This window comes from Macaca mulatta, chromosome X (assembly GCF_049350105.2).
Source record: "Macaca mulatta isolate MMU2019108-1 chromosome X, T2T-MMU8v2.0, whole genome shotgun sequence".
Lineage (NCBI taxonomy): Eukaryota > Metazoa > Chordata > Mammalia > Primates > Cercopithecidae > Macaca > Macaca mulatta.
The window spans coordinates 126,584,075-126,598,587 of record NC_133426.1 but is presented as its reverse complement, the minus strand read 5'-3'; the positions used below and the strand labels follow the sequence as shown (position 1 = coordinate 126,598,587).

Below are 14,513 nucleotides of genomic sequence, written 5' to 3'. Positions count from 1 at the left end.
TACCACTTCATAACCTTGTCTAGGCATAGAAAAAATATCACTGTGCAAATGAAAAAAGTACCAAACATGGAGTTCAACTTCCAGCATGACAGCTTGAGGAACTCTGCTGATGCACTCACAAGTGAAAGTGGTAAATATTATTTTTTAAAACCACCACTGAAAGCCCCTAGAAATGGTCCTAAGGGAAAACAGTAAATGAAGAAACATCTATCTAAGAGAACCTACAAAAATTCAGTAAGAAAAGCAAGTCTGTGGTATTTGAACCACTACAGCTTCTTCCTTTCCCCCTCCCAGATCAGTAAGGCAGAGATTCTACTTATTCTACTTCAGACTGCTGAGGCAAGAGCATAGGGCTCCCTCTCCCCTCTGGCTCCCAGCCAGAGGACTTTCTTCCCAGGAGGAGCAGCACTTCAGCATCATTCATACTGACACCAGCTACTTGTTTCTGAGGTTAAGTATCAGGTGAGTACAGCTGAGTGATGGTGGCTCATTTAATCTGCCTACTCTGTCCTCCAGTTATTTAATGGAGCCTCTATCTTAGATGCAACACACTGAGGAAACTGGGGCTCAAGATTTCCTTGCCTCGCTCATGAAGTGGTGGTTACATGCTGAAGAGGCAAGCCAAGAGCACTTTAGGCTGCTGCACCCCACTCTGCCAAGGCCTCAGCCCATAGAAAGGGGTTGCCACTCAAACAGAAGCTTGCCACTGTCCCCACCCTGTCTCTAGAGCTCTTGCTCAAAGATTTTGCCTTGGAGGAGAAACAGGCTACACAACAGGTAGCTCCTAATCTCTTTCCAAAGGAATCGACTTCATTTGCAACAGAGTGTAAAGTTCAAACCTAAGAGTGCTCTCAAGAAGAGTGGAGGTTGTCATACAAGGCAGTTGAGATTTGTGGATCTAATGAAGATAAAGCGTGGCCTGTAAGCTGGATAGCTTTCAGGAGAAAACCAGGAAATAAGATGGCTGGTAAGAGCACTCCTGGTATCAGAACAAATATCAGACATGGACCTCAAAAACCATTCCTTGAAAGAAACCACAATTTAATTGGATTCGTTTGTAGAACAATTTATGTCCTAGGGCATTGCTGAAAACAATTGAATGATCAGCAGGCAATTAGTACAGTTTAATAGTTGTGCATGGTAAGGAAAAGAGAGAGAGCCCTACTAACACCACTGCCATCCTAGAGTGACAGTGTACACACCCAAAGTCATATCTTCCTGAAGACCAACATCAGAGGTTTAAGACTATGAGGAGAAGGAATAAGCTTCATTACAATAATCCAGCCAATCACTAAAAAATATACCAGCAAATAACAAGTCCCAGAGGCCAGGGTTGGGGGCAGTTGCTACAACATATTATCAAAAATTTTCTGGCCAGGCATAATGCCTCACACCTGTAATCCCAGCACTTTCAGAGGCCAAGGTGGAAGGATCACTTGAGCCCAGGAGATCAAGACCAGCCTGGGCAATATAGAGAGACCCCTGTCTCTACAAAAATAATAAAAAACAATTAGCCAGGTGTGATGGTGCACACTGATAGTCTCAGCTACTCAGGAGGCTGAAGTGGAAGGATCACTTGAACCTGGGAGGTCAAGGCTGCAGTGAGTCATGACTGCACCACTGCACTCCAGCCTGGGTGACAGAGTGGGACCCTGTCTCAAAAAATATTTCAATTCCAGCAAAAAATGTATGAGGCATGTGATATGGTTTGGCTGTGTCTCCACCCAAAATCTCATCTTGAATTGTAATCCCCTTAATCCCCATAATCCCCATGTGTCAAGGGTGGGACCCGGTGGAGGTAACTGGATCATGGGGGCAGTTTCCCCCGTGCTGTCCTCATGATAGTGAGTGAGTCCCACATGATCTGATGGTTTTATAAGCGTCTAGCATTTCTCCTTCTTGCACTTCTCCTTCCTGCTGCCTTGTGAAGAGGGTGCCTTGCTTCCCCTTCACCTTCTGCCATGATTGTATGTTCCCTGAGGCCTCCCCAGCCATGCTGAACTGTGAGTCAATTAAACCTCTTTCCTTTATAAATTACCCACTCTCGGGTATTTCCTCACAACAATGTGAGAACAGACAAATACAGACCTGCAAAGAAACAGGAAAGTATACCCCATACACCAGAAATAAAGCAGACAACATCAACTGCCTGTGAGAGCAACCACATGATGGATTTAACAGAAAAAGACTTCAAAATACCCATTATAAATATGTTTGCAGGCCAGGCGTGGTGGCTCATACCTGTAATCCCAGCACTTTGGAAAGCTGAAGCAGGAGGATTGCCTGAGGCCAGGAGTTTGAGACCAGCCTGGTCAGCATAGCAAGACCTCCATCTCTACAGAGGAAAAAAAAAAATTGTTTTAAAAGAGAAAGAAAAAATATGTTTACTGAACTAAAAGAAAGCATGATTCAGAAAATAAAGGTATGATAACAATGTTGCATCCAGTAGAAAATATCATTAAAGATAGAAATTATTTTAAAAGAACCAAATGGAAATTCTGAATCTGAAAAGTACAATAACTGATGTGAAAAATTCACTAGCAGAGTTCAATAGCACATTTAAACGGGCAGAAGAATTAGCAGATTTGAAACAGGATCGATAGAGATTATGCAAGATGAAGACTAGAGAGAAGAAAGAATGAAGAAAAATAAATACAGCTTCAGACAAATGTAGGACATCATCAGCCACACAAACCTTAGTGGGATCTACCAGAAGAAAGGAAGAGATAGAGAGGAGCAGACAAAATAGTCCAAGAAATAATGGCAGAAAATTTCCCAAATTTATTTTAAAAACAATAACCTACACACTCAGGAAGCTCCGTGAATTATAAGAAGGATATATGTAAAGAATCCACCAACAGATTATATCATAGTAAAACCAGCTAAGATCAAGGAGAAAATCTTGAAAGTGGCAAGAGAAAAATGTCTCATCACTTACCAGGGAACCCCAGTAAGATTGGTAGTTGACTTCTCAGCAGAAACAATGAAGGCCAGGTGGCAGTAACATTAAATATTCAAACTGCTTAAAGAAAAAAACTCAACCAAGAATCCTACATCCAGCAAAGCTACCTTTCAGAAATGAAGTCAAAGACATTCCCAGTTAAATAAAAATGGGAGGATTTGTTGTTAGATCCACCTCACAAGAAATAATAAAGGAAGTTCTTCAGGTTGAAAGCAAGTGCTTCAGATGTTAATTCCAACCTATGAGAACAAGCAAAGGCCCACTTTATCCACTGCCTCTGCCCCATCCAGCCTCACAAGTGTCAGAATGTCGCAGCTGCAAGTCTGACATACCAGGGTACAAACCCCACTTTATCAATTACTGAATATTTTTGGGAAGTAACAGCCACTCTGGGTGTGACAGTTAATACTGAGTGTCAACTTGATTAGATGGAAGGATACAAAGTATTGATCCTAGGTGTGTCTCTAAGGGTGTTGCCAAAAGAAATTTACATTTGAGTCAGTGGGCTGCGAAAGGCGAATCCACCCTTAATCTGGTGGGCACAGTCTAATCAGCTGCCAGTGAATATAAAGCAGGCAGAAAAACGTGAAAAGGAGAGACTGGCCTAGCCTCCCAGCCTGCATCTTTCTCCCATGCTGGACACTTCCTGCCCTTGAACATCAGACTCCAAGTTCTTCAGTTTTGAGACTCAGACCGGCTCTCTTTGCTCCTCAAGCTTGCAGACAACCTATTGTAGGACCTTGTGATCGTGTAAGTTAATACTGAATTAACTCCATATATATATATATGTGGAGGATATATATAGAGAGGATATATATATATGGAGGATATATATATGGAGAAGATATATATATGGAGGAGATATATATATATGGACGAGATATATATACACACACACATATATACACACACACACACACATATATATATATATCCTATTAGTTCTGTCCCTCTAGGGAACACTGAGTCTCAAAGTTTCTACAGTGAGACCAAATGTTTAAAGATGTCTGATGTCCCCAAGACCAGGAGAACAAGGGAGTAAGGAAAGAGAGTGCTGGAACTTGATGACTTGAGGCGGGTCACTGTCTCTCTCTGGGCCTCAATTTCTGCTTTGAAAAATGAGAATGTTTGCCCTAAGAATACCAGATCCAAAGTGCTCAGGAGCATTTCTCAAGATTATTGGAAGTGTCAAAATTAGAATCAGATCAAGTTAGGAAACATTTTAAAGTTTACTGTTACATAGTAAGAGAAAGTACAGCTCATGATCCAGGAGACTTCAAACAAAGTGGTAGAAAGCTCACTTTATGGCAGTCATAGCACACTTTATAAAGCATAAAGGAGAATATTTTGATTTTTTTTTGTGGTTGGCTGTTTTACATTAACATTCTTTTTAAGGTAAACAGAGTTGTTTAAACTGATTTGCCTATAGCTGATTGGTTTAATTTCACTGAATCATGCTGACAAAGATGTAAAGGTTATGTTTGGTATTTATGATTAGAGATGGTGTTTGGGGAAATCGGGATGAATTAAATTTTGGTTGCATGGTTATGAGTGGTTGGCCTTCGGGTATACCTAAACTGTGGCTTCATTTTTATCTTTAACAGAAGATGACTGAGCTCTCATTATGTGTCAGGGCACTGTTTAAATTCTGAATCCTGCCCTCTTGTAGGAAGACAGAGATTAAACAAGAGAGCCAATAACCAAACAAAAAAGTAGAGGCACTGTGGGGTTGGGGATCTTAGCTCAGGTGCTTAGGGAGGGCATTTGAGCAGAATCATGAATGCAATAAAGGAGGCAGCCATGCAAAAACCTGTAGGAAGAGCATTCCAGGCAGAGAGAACAGCCAGTGCAAAGGCCCCAAGGTGGGAATGAGCTTGGTGTGTTCTGAAGACTCATGTGCTCAGCACCCAGGGGCGGAGCGGGAAGCAGGGGAAAATGTGGCTAGGAAAGGAGGCAGAGCAAGATGGCAGAATAGAAAGCTCCACTGATCGTCCTCCTGTGACTCTGTGCAAGGACACCAAGTTAACAACTACCTACACAGAAAAAAACACCTTCATCAAATCCAAAAATCAGGTGAGCACTTACAGTACCTGGTTTTAATTTCGTATCACTGAAAGAGGCACTGAAGAGATAGAAAAAACAATCCTGAATCACCAACGGTACCCCTCCCTGACCCTCGCAGCCAATGACGTGCTGTGGAGAGTGTCTCTGGACACTGGGGAAGGGAGAACACAGTTCTTTTGCTTCACAGTTCAATTGTGAAGCATTGATCTCAGCAATGTCCTGTTACAGCAGAAAGGAAAACCAGACCAAACTCAGTTGATGCCCACTCACAGAAGGAGCATTTAAACCAGCCCTAGCCAGAGGGGAATTACTGATCCCAGCAGTCTGAACTTGAGTACCTGCAAACCTCACCGTGAAGGGCCAAAGTGCTCTCAGTCTCTAACTAAACTTGAAAGGCAGCCTAGGTCATAAGGACTTCAACTCTTAGGTGAGTCCTAGGGCTGAACTAGGTCCAGACACAGTGGACTTGGCAGGGGTGGGGGTAGGGCAGGACACAACGTGCTGAGACACTAGCTGGGACAGCCAAGGGAGCACTGGCATCACTTTTCCCCTAACCCCAGGATGCACAGCATGTGGCTCTAAAAGAGACCCTTCCTTCTGCTTGAGGAGAGGAGAGGGAAGAGTTGAGAGGACTTTGTCTTGCATCTTGGATACCAACTCAGTCACAGCAAGATAGGGCTCCAGTCAGAGTCATCAGGCCCCTGTTACAGCCCTAGCTCCCAGATGACATTTCTAGACAAACCCTGGGCCAGAAGGGAACCCACTACCTTGAAGGAAAGGACCCCATCCTGCCAGAATTCATCACCTGCTAACTGAAGAGCCCTTGAACCCTGAATACCTAGCAGCAATAGACAGGCACCATGTTGAGGGCCATCATGAGCCTCTGAGACTTGCTGGCTTCAGGTACCAACACCGCCACAGGGGCTAGAGCACCAAGCAGGTTCTTAGGGTTCTAGATTCCAGGACTTGACAGCATTTCTGGACCTGTCCCAGGCCAGAGGGGAGCCCAATGCCCTGAAGGGTGAGTCCCAGGCCACACAGCTTTCACCACAAGCTAACTTAAGAGATCTTGGGCCTTAACGGAACATTGGTGGTAGTCTTTCAGTACTCCTTGTGGTCAGGGGTGGCAGTGGCTATGGAGTGAGGCGCCTCTGCTTTTGGAAAGGGGAGGGAAAAGCAGGAAGGACTAGGTCTTGTGGTTTGAGTGCCAGGTCAGCTGCAATACAATAGAACACCAGGTAGACTTATATTTCTTTGACTCTAGTCCCTGACTCCTGGATGATACTTCTAGACCCACCTGGGGCCTAGGGGAACTCACTGACCTGGAGGGAAGGACACAGGCCTGGCTGGCTTTGCCACCTGCTCATTGTAGTGCCCAGGGCCTTAAGCAAACAGGCAGTAGCCAGGGAGTGGTTACAGCAGGCCTTGGGTGACACCCAGTGCTGGGTGGCTTCAGGACTGACCCAGCACAGTCATATTGGTAGCGGCCACAGGGGTATTAATACCTATGTCACTCCACCCCCAGCTTTAGTTGGCTCAGAACAGAGAGAGTTTCCATATGTTTGGAAGAAAATAAGAGAACAAGAGGCTGGGTGCGGTGGCTCACACCTGTAATCCCAGCACTTTGGGAGGTCGAGGCAGGTGAATCACAAGGTCAGGAGATCGAGACCATCTGGCTAAACACAGTGAAACCCCATCACTACTAAAAATACAAAAAATTAGCTGGGTGTGGTGGCACGCACCTGTAGTCCCAGCTACTCGGGAAGCTGAGGCAGGAGAATCACTTGAACTTACAGTGGAACGTTCCAAATGACCAACAACACATTGAAATACATTGAAAAATGAGGGCTCTTGGTAAAATCCCTTTTGGCTAAGGACGGGTTTGGCACTATGGAATGTTAAGTGCTATTCTCTTTGGATTAATCTGTCTTACACTTTTTGCTGACGGCTACGGGTGACAGGATTAGGCATGTGCAGGACCATGGGAGATGGGAGCTTTTTCCTCCCCCAAAGGGGAATCTTGACAGCTGATAGAACTGCTGGAAAAGATCCCTTCACTACTGACAAGTGGTCACCTGAACTTTTCATTTTCAGTGTCACTGCAGTGAATGGGTGATTCCTTCTCTGGCCTCCTTGAGCTCTTCACCTTCCCCACCCTGCCACAGGCAATGCTTTTCTCTCTCTCCTTTCCCTTTCTTATCTTTTCTGTTACTTGGGGTGATAATCTTGCCCAGGGACCACGTGTTATGAATCTGATAACCACGGGGAGGGATAATGGAAGTATGATTTCAATCTCCCCTCCTCCCCTTTTACCTTTCTTTGCCTATTTCTGAGTACCTCTAGGCTACCAAATGTTTCAGTCTGAATGTAGAAAAAACAAAATAATGAGCAGGAATAGACAGACTGGAACAAAATGTACCAAATGGAAACTATTTCCCGACTGAATGTACACTGACATGTGGGACTTACAGTAAATAATTATACAAAGCACAATACAATGAGAATAATAGCAAAAAAAAAAAGAAAGAAAGAAAGGGAGAATCTCAATCGGAGAAGAAAAAAGAATCCACTTGGCCCAAGGGCATGCATAAATGCATAGTGAATTCATGGACTTTCCCTATTCCCACCAAGGCTTGTGACTTCAGGGGTACGAAGAAACCTCCTTCTCCTTGCAAAACCCTCACATCAAATGCAATTGTGTGGCTGAAGCTTGACACCCACAATTGTAAAGAGAGAAGTGGGGAATGAATAGCAGCAGAAAGCCTGACAGAAAGTTCATGCTCACCCAAGAAAATGGAATTTTCCGTCAGGCTGAAAACATAAGCATTGTGAAAGTGGCCATCAAATAATTTGCAGAGAAAACATTGTTGTAACCGTGACTCCTTATCGGCAGGCATTGCAATCACTTCACCGGATCACCATAATGTTCATAATCACTTTTTAAAAACTTTTTGGTATATTTTTTCTTTTCTTTTGTTCTGGTAAACCATATAAAAATTTGCCATTGTAGCCATTAAATCAGTGTATAATTTCATGGCATTATTTACATTTACTTTTTTTCTTTTTCTTTTTTTTTTTTTTTGAGACGGAGTTTCGCTCTGTCACCCAGGCTGGAGTGCAGTGGCCTGATCTCAGCTCACTGCAAGCTCCGCCTCTTGGGTTTATGCCATTCTCCTGCCTCAGCCTCCCAAGTAGCTGGGACTACAGGCGCCCGCCACCTCGCCTGGCTAGTGTTTTGTATTTTTTAGTAGAGACGGGGTTTCATCGTGTTAGCCAGGATGGTCTTGATCTCCTGACCTCGTGATCCGCCTGTCTCGGCATCCCAAAGTGCTGGGATTACAGGCTTGAGCCACCGCGCCCAGCCATTTACATTTTTAAAAGAAAATTACTTTAAAGAAGTCTTCCATAGCAAGAAAAAACTTAATGAATTTTTAGGAGTGGGCTGGCTTCCTTCCCGATACCATTTTGGTTTTGCTGTTTTCCACCCTGGCAGTGCCTTAAAACACACTATTCTCTCATTAGGGACTCACACCACCCCATCTTGCACACGTATCTGGTATCAATGGGGCAGAGAGGAGATGAGTATGGGATGTTGGGGGTAGGGGTGGAAAAGAATGTGTGGGTCAGTGTAAGCCTGCCATAGGCACATGGGAAACTTCTGTGACATGCACAACCCCCAGATGGTGACTCAAGATTACTGCATGAGAGGAGAGTCCGTGACATTCGGTTTGAACGGCATTTCTTAACAATTTTTATTCAGAACTTACTGACCCCATGTGACACACAAAACAAATGTACATACCCTCCACATATTTATAGAAACATTTTTTAAAGTGCCCTAAAAATGGGTCAATAATCTACTTTTCTTTAAAACATTTAATAGACATTTGATGAACTACTCTTGATGGGGTGCTACGCAAACTACGAATCTGGCTCAAACACACTCTGGCAAAAAGTGGCACAGAGGGTATCCCTTACACATTGGGGAATGTGAAAGAATGCCCGATAACAAAAGGGAACCGGCCAAATTGGGCCCGGCCAGGGGGAGGCATAGGTGGAAATAACACAGTTGGAAGGGGCAAGGACGGAGGAGGAAAGGGTGACATGGAGAAACACAGGGTGCTGGGATGGCTGTAGCCCCAGAAGTAACCATCTCTCATCCTGCTGATGGACAAGGGTGCCATTATGGCCTCAACTGCAGTTACCATGACAGGCTGGCCCACGACCATGAGGGGCGGCATGTTTCTCGCCATTAATGCCCTCTGATGTCTCCTCCACTTGGCTCTTCTATTCTCAAACCAAATCTTCAATCAGAGGAAAAAAGAAACAGGTTTAGTATATTGAGCATTTAATTTCATCACGGGAAAACACACAACAAGCAACTCTCTCTGCCCTTAACCTTTTCCGGTGCATCAAGGCAAGCTACTTCCTGACTACTAAAATATCTTAGAAAGGTGAACACCACACCTTTCCATAGTGAGCTCCAAGTATGTGCTACATATGCTCTGGCTTGGCTTATTTCTTTGTCTCTGTCCTTTCATCTGTAATATTACATTTTCCACTCTTGGGTGCAGGTGTAGCTGATGAGTGGAACTCGATCCCTCCTGGTATTGCTGTGTGTGGCATATCTGCTTGCAGATACCAGACCATCAGCTATCCAGCTGCCCACCAACTACTACTTACTAGGCCACTGTCACCCTGGTCGTGGGGGAAGCTGAGCTTGGAAAAAATGGGGAGGGTGCCTTTTAAAGTCATACCAAGAGGATGAGGCCCCCATTTTGAAAAGCCCATCCTCAGTGTAAAGTAAAAAATCAGTAAGAGTACACTGTATTTTAAAACAAGTTTTCTTTCCTTCAAGAACCTCTAATGGGTCATTCATTTTCCGAAACTCCTTGAGAATTAAAAAGATGGTATATTGCAAGGCAAGTCTCGTTACAGGGGGCTCAGGGAGTTTATGGATTGTCTTGCTGGGAAATGAGGGTATCTGAAGCCCTAGACACTGTCTTCACACTTCAGCTTGAAGTTTTGTGAAAGGAGGACACAAATGTTGTCCAAATTCACAAAAATTCTCAAAAAGCTTTGCCCAGTTGAGAGTTCGAGAGAAAGGAAGCATTGCTAATTCTGCATGCTCCAACTTATCCCTCCCTCCAACTCTTCCCAGGCTAAGGACAAGGTCAGCTCACTTGGTTCTCCCCAGTCCCAGGATGTGGGAAAGACTTGGTTGCCCAGCTCCATGGGACACCATCAGCCATCTAGCCTCACTACTCAAACAGAAGATCCCAATCTCATCAGCATCCCCAAAGCGGGAGTGTCCAAATAGGCATCTCTGAACATGTTCAGTAGTAATGTGGAAGAGGTATCAACAAACACTATTCCCTAAACACCTGCCTACTGTTAAAAGACCAAAAAATAAAACCTGTCCATTAAACAACACTATCCCCCAAGCTTCTAGTTAATGACATTTCCATTGTATTTTGATCCTTCTAGAAGTTCCCAAACTGCAAATTTTACGGGACAAAGGGACTCCTCTCCCTGTTTGATGCCCCATTTCTTTCTCCCATCTTACTGTTCGGAGACCTTCTCCCTCATGAATACATAGTCTAAATTTTAAGCCTACTGTAATAGTGCTTGTTTAGAGGCAATTGCAATGTGGCTGTGGTCAAAGGTTCATAAACATAAGTAATGCCAAAAGTGGGCTAAATGTGCTATGGGCCAACATTAGGTCCCCATTCTCAGTGTTGGTTTCATAAAACAGCCCTTATTATCGTTACAATACAGAGGGAGGAAACGTCTATTAAAATTTTTTGGAGATATTCATGCTGAAATGTTTGGCAATAAATGAGAACATCATGCCTTTTCCCTTGTTTGCTGAGTGAGAGTGGTCCTTTTGCCTTCAGAACTGCATTGAGTGAATGCTATGTAAACCCAGGGAAGGGAAAGGCAATTCACCCAAACGTCAATATTTCATCTCCCCCAAATTGGCATTGCCTGCCTTTGAAAATGGTGGGCAACAGGATGTCAACACTCAGTGCCCCATTTTGTCAGGCTGCTTTTCTACATGCCACCATTGACAGAATCGCAGCATAGTTCCCTCACTGCACTCACAAACATGAGCTCTGCAGAAAGGCTATTAGGGTCATCCCGCTTTTTCTTTCTTCTTTTCCATTTTTGCAAATACTCCTTTGGATCCATTGACCTACAAATTTATTATCACTGCCTGAGCAAATAAAAAGGTATTTCAAATTGCCACAGGTAAGAGTCTAGCCTGACCTGAGAGCCATCCCCCACTATCAACATATAACACAAAACACATCTCTTCCTATTAGTACAACAAACTGGAAAAAACAAAAAATCTCTTAAATGCTAGAAGTTGCTCAAGAAAATATTCACTGATGCATTTGGTAGTTTCAAAAGTTGAATGGGGGCAGTTTCCCCAAGCCATGAGTGTGACAATTCTTGCCTAACATTTCCATCGTTCGTTGAGGGCCATCATGAGCCTCTGAGACTTGCCTCTTCAGGTACCAACACTGCCACAGGGGCTAGAGCACCAAGAAGGTTCTTGAAGTTCCAGATTCCAGGCCTTGACAGCATTTCTGGACCTGTCCCAGGCCAGAAGGGAGCCCAGTGCCCTGAAGGGTGAGTCGCAGGCCACGCAGCATTTGCCACAAGCTAACTTAAGAGATCTTGGGCCTTAACGGAACATTGGTGGTAGTCTTTCAGTACTCCTTGTGGCCAGGGGTGGCAGTGGCTATGGAGTGAGGCGCCTCTGCCTTTGGAAAGGGGAGGGAAAAGCAGGAAGGACTAGGTCTTGTGGTTTGAGTGCCAGTTCAGCCGTAATACAATAGAACACCAGGTAGACTTACAAGGTTTTTGACTGTAGTCCCTGACTCCTGGATGATACTTCTAGACCCACCTGGGGCCTGGGGGAACTCACTGACCTGAAGGGGAGGACACAGGCCTGGCTGGCTTTGCCACCTGCTCATTGTAGCGCCCAGGGCCTTAAGCAAACAGGCAGTAGCCAGGGAGTGGTTACAACAGGCCTTGGGTGACACCCAGTGCTGGGTGGCTTCAGGTCTGACCCAGCACAGTCATTGTGGTGGCGGCCACAGGGGTATTAATACCTATGTCACTCCACCCCCAGCTTTAGTTGGCTCAGAACAGAGAGTTTCTGTATGTTTGGGAGAAAATAAGAGAACAAGAGGCTGGATGCGGTGGCTCACGCCTGTAATCCCAGCACTTTGGGAGGTCAAGGCAGGTGAATCATGAGGTCAGGAGATCGAGACCATTTGGCTAAACACAGTGAAACCCCATCACTACTAAAAATAAAAAAAAAAATTAGCTGGGTGTGGTGGCACGCACCTGTAGTCCCAGCTACTCGGGAAGCTGAGGCAGGAGAATCACTTGAACTTACGGTGGAACGTTCCAGATGAACAACACATTAAAATACATTGAAAAATGAGGGCTCTTGGTAAAATCCCTTTTGGCTAAGGACGGGTTTGGCACTATGGAATGTTAAGTGCTATTCTCTTTGGATTAATCTGTCTTACACTTTTTGCTGACAGCTGTGGGTGACAGGATTAGGCATGTGCGGGACCATGGGAGATGGGAGCTTTTTCCTCCCCCAAAGGGGAATCTTGACAGCTGATGGAACTGCTGGAAAAGATCCCTTCACTACTGACAAGTGGTCACCTGAACTTTTCATTTTCAGTGTCACTGCAGTGAATGGGTGAGTCTTTCTCTGGTCTCCTTGAGCTCTTCACCTTCCCCACCCTGCCACAGGCAATGCTTTTCTCTCTCTCCTTTCCCTTTATTATCTTTTCTGTTACTTGGGGTGACCATCTTGCCCAGGGACCACGTGTTGAAATTCCTAGTCAGAAGTTGGATTAAAGATGACAGGACCCATCTAAGGACAAATTTAAGCCATCCAGTTTAATACTGGGTGCTAAGCAGAGTAGCTAATGTCTAAGTTTTGTCACACATATTTTACTCTGGCCAAAACAGAAAAAGATAATTTTCCGGAAGCCGGGCGCGGTGGCTCAAGCCTGTAATCCCAGCACTTTGGGAGGCTGAGACGGGCGGATCACAAGGTCAGGAGATCGAGACCATCCTGGCTAACACGGTGAAACCCCGTCTCTACTAAAAAAAAAAAAATACAAAAAGCTAGCCGGGTGAGGTGGCGGGCGCCTGTAGTCCCAGCTACTCAGGAGGCTGAGGCAGGAGAATGGCGTGAACCCGGGAGGCGGAGCTTGCAGTGAGCTGAGATCCGGCCACTGCACTCCAGCCCGGGTGACAGAGCGAGACTCCGTCTCAAAAAAAAAAAAAAAAAAGATAATTTTCCTTTGTGTTGTGGCTTGGCCCCCAGGGCTGTGATGCAGCAAGCTGGGTCACTAGGGCCACTCAGGGAAAGGGAACACAGAAGCCTGGCATGCTGGCAAACAGGTAAGAATTTCTTACCAGTCAGACTTCTGGCCTCACTCTCTCTCTGTGCAAACCGGTTGAATGGATGGTAAAAATCACTAATTGTCTCCTGTAAAGTTTAAATTAATCGGAAAAAAGGACTTGTAAGGCTAGTCTTAAGCTGTAGCAAATTTGGTATGCTTTGTGTGTCTTTCCGTACTTTCTGTCATTAATGAGGGGCACCTTAAGATAGAACATAGGCTTAAGACACCCGTAAGCCCGCTGTTCAAGACAGCCAAGCAAACTGATCAGTTATAAGCTTTGCTGCAGGTCCCTGAAAAAAAAAAATGGATAAGGTTTCCCTCTTTTCTTCTATATCCTTGGGAACTTGACCTTGTAACCACATGGCCATGCTCTCTCTTCACAATGGCAGCCTGGGTTCAGGGTTCAATTCCTGGCTTGGAAAATGTGTCCTTTAACTTCTGTCTGTGTATTTATATGTATTATGTGTGTGATGTTTATATACAAAAGAGCTTTAACTAATTGGTTTAAAAACAAAAAAGCTTAAATAACATATTTTGTCAGAAAAGTAAAAAGTATAATGCCTTTTAGTTCATGTGCCTTAAGTAATCTTTGGGAAATAAAGACAGTTTTTAAAATTATTGGTAAAATGAAAATGTCAAATAAGGCAAACGTCGAGCTGTAACCAATCCAGCCATTCTCTATCTCACTCCCGATTTCTGTATGTAGTTTCCCTTTTTTGTCTATACATCTTCCACCACATGGCTGCACTGGAGTCTCTGTGAATCTGCTGTCATTCTGGGGGCTGCCCGATTTGCGAATCGTCCATTGCTCAATTAAACTCCTTTAAATTTAATTTGGCTGAAATTTTTCTTTTATCACATGAGAACAGTACTTATAATGAGAAATAAATAAGGTGGAATGATGGCATCCTACGATTGCTGGCTTTAGAGGTGCTTTCAATCATATTCTATTGCCTCAGGGTTTTGAATTTGCCTAAAGTTACCTTCTCAAGCATAGGTTGCAAAGTGTAAGCTGCATCCTCTATCTGGTCTGCAGATCTGTTTTG

The 14,513-nt window shown here is 44.4% G+C and overlaps 2 protein-coding genes across 4 annotated transcripts in view; one reads left to right on the top strand and one right to left on the bottom strand.

The window, feature by feature from the left end:
• Positions 1–14,513, top strand: part of LOC114669783 (putative uncharacterized protein CXorf42) — a 109,832-nt gene that overhangs the window by 53,463 nt on the left and 41,856 nt on the right. The window lies entirely within an intron of this gene.
• RHOXF2 (Rhox homeobox family member 2) overlaps positions 8,749–14,513 on the bottom strand; it is a 159,291-nt gene continuing 153,526 nt past the window's right edge. For both annotated transcript variants that reach the window (XM_077989521.1, XM_077989522.1), the window contains exon 9: positions 8,749–9,330. In XM_077989521.1, coding sequence (XP_077845647.1) covers positions 9,001–9,330 — 330 coding nt within the window. In that variant the 3' untranslated portion in view covers positions 8,749–9,000. The remainder of the gene's footprint in view (positions 9,331–14,513) is intronic.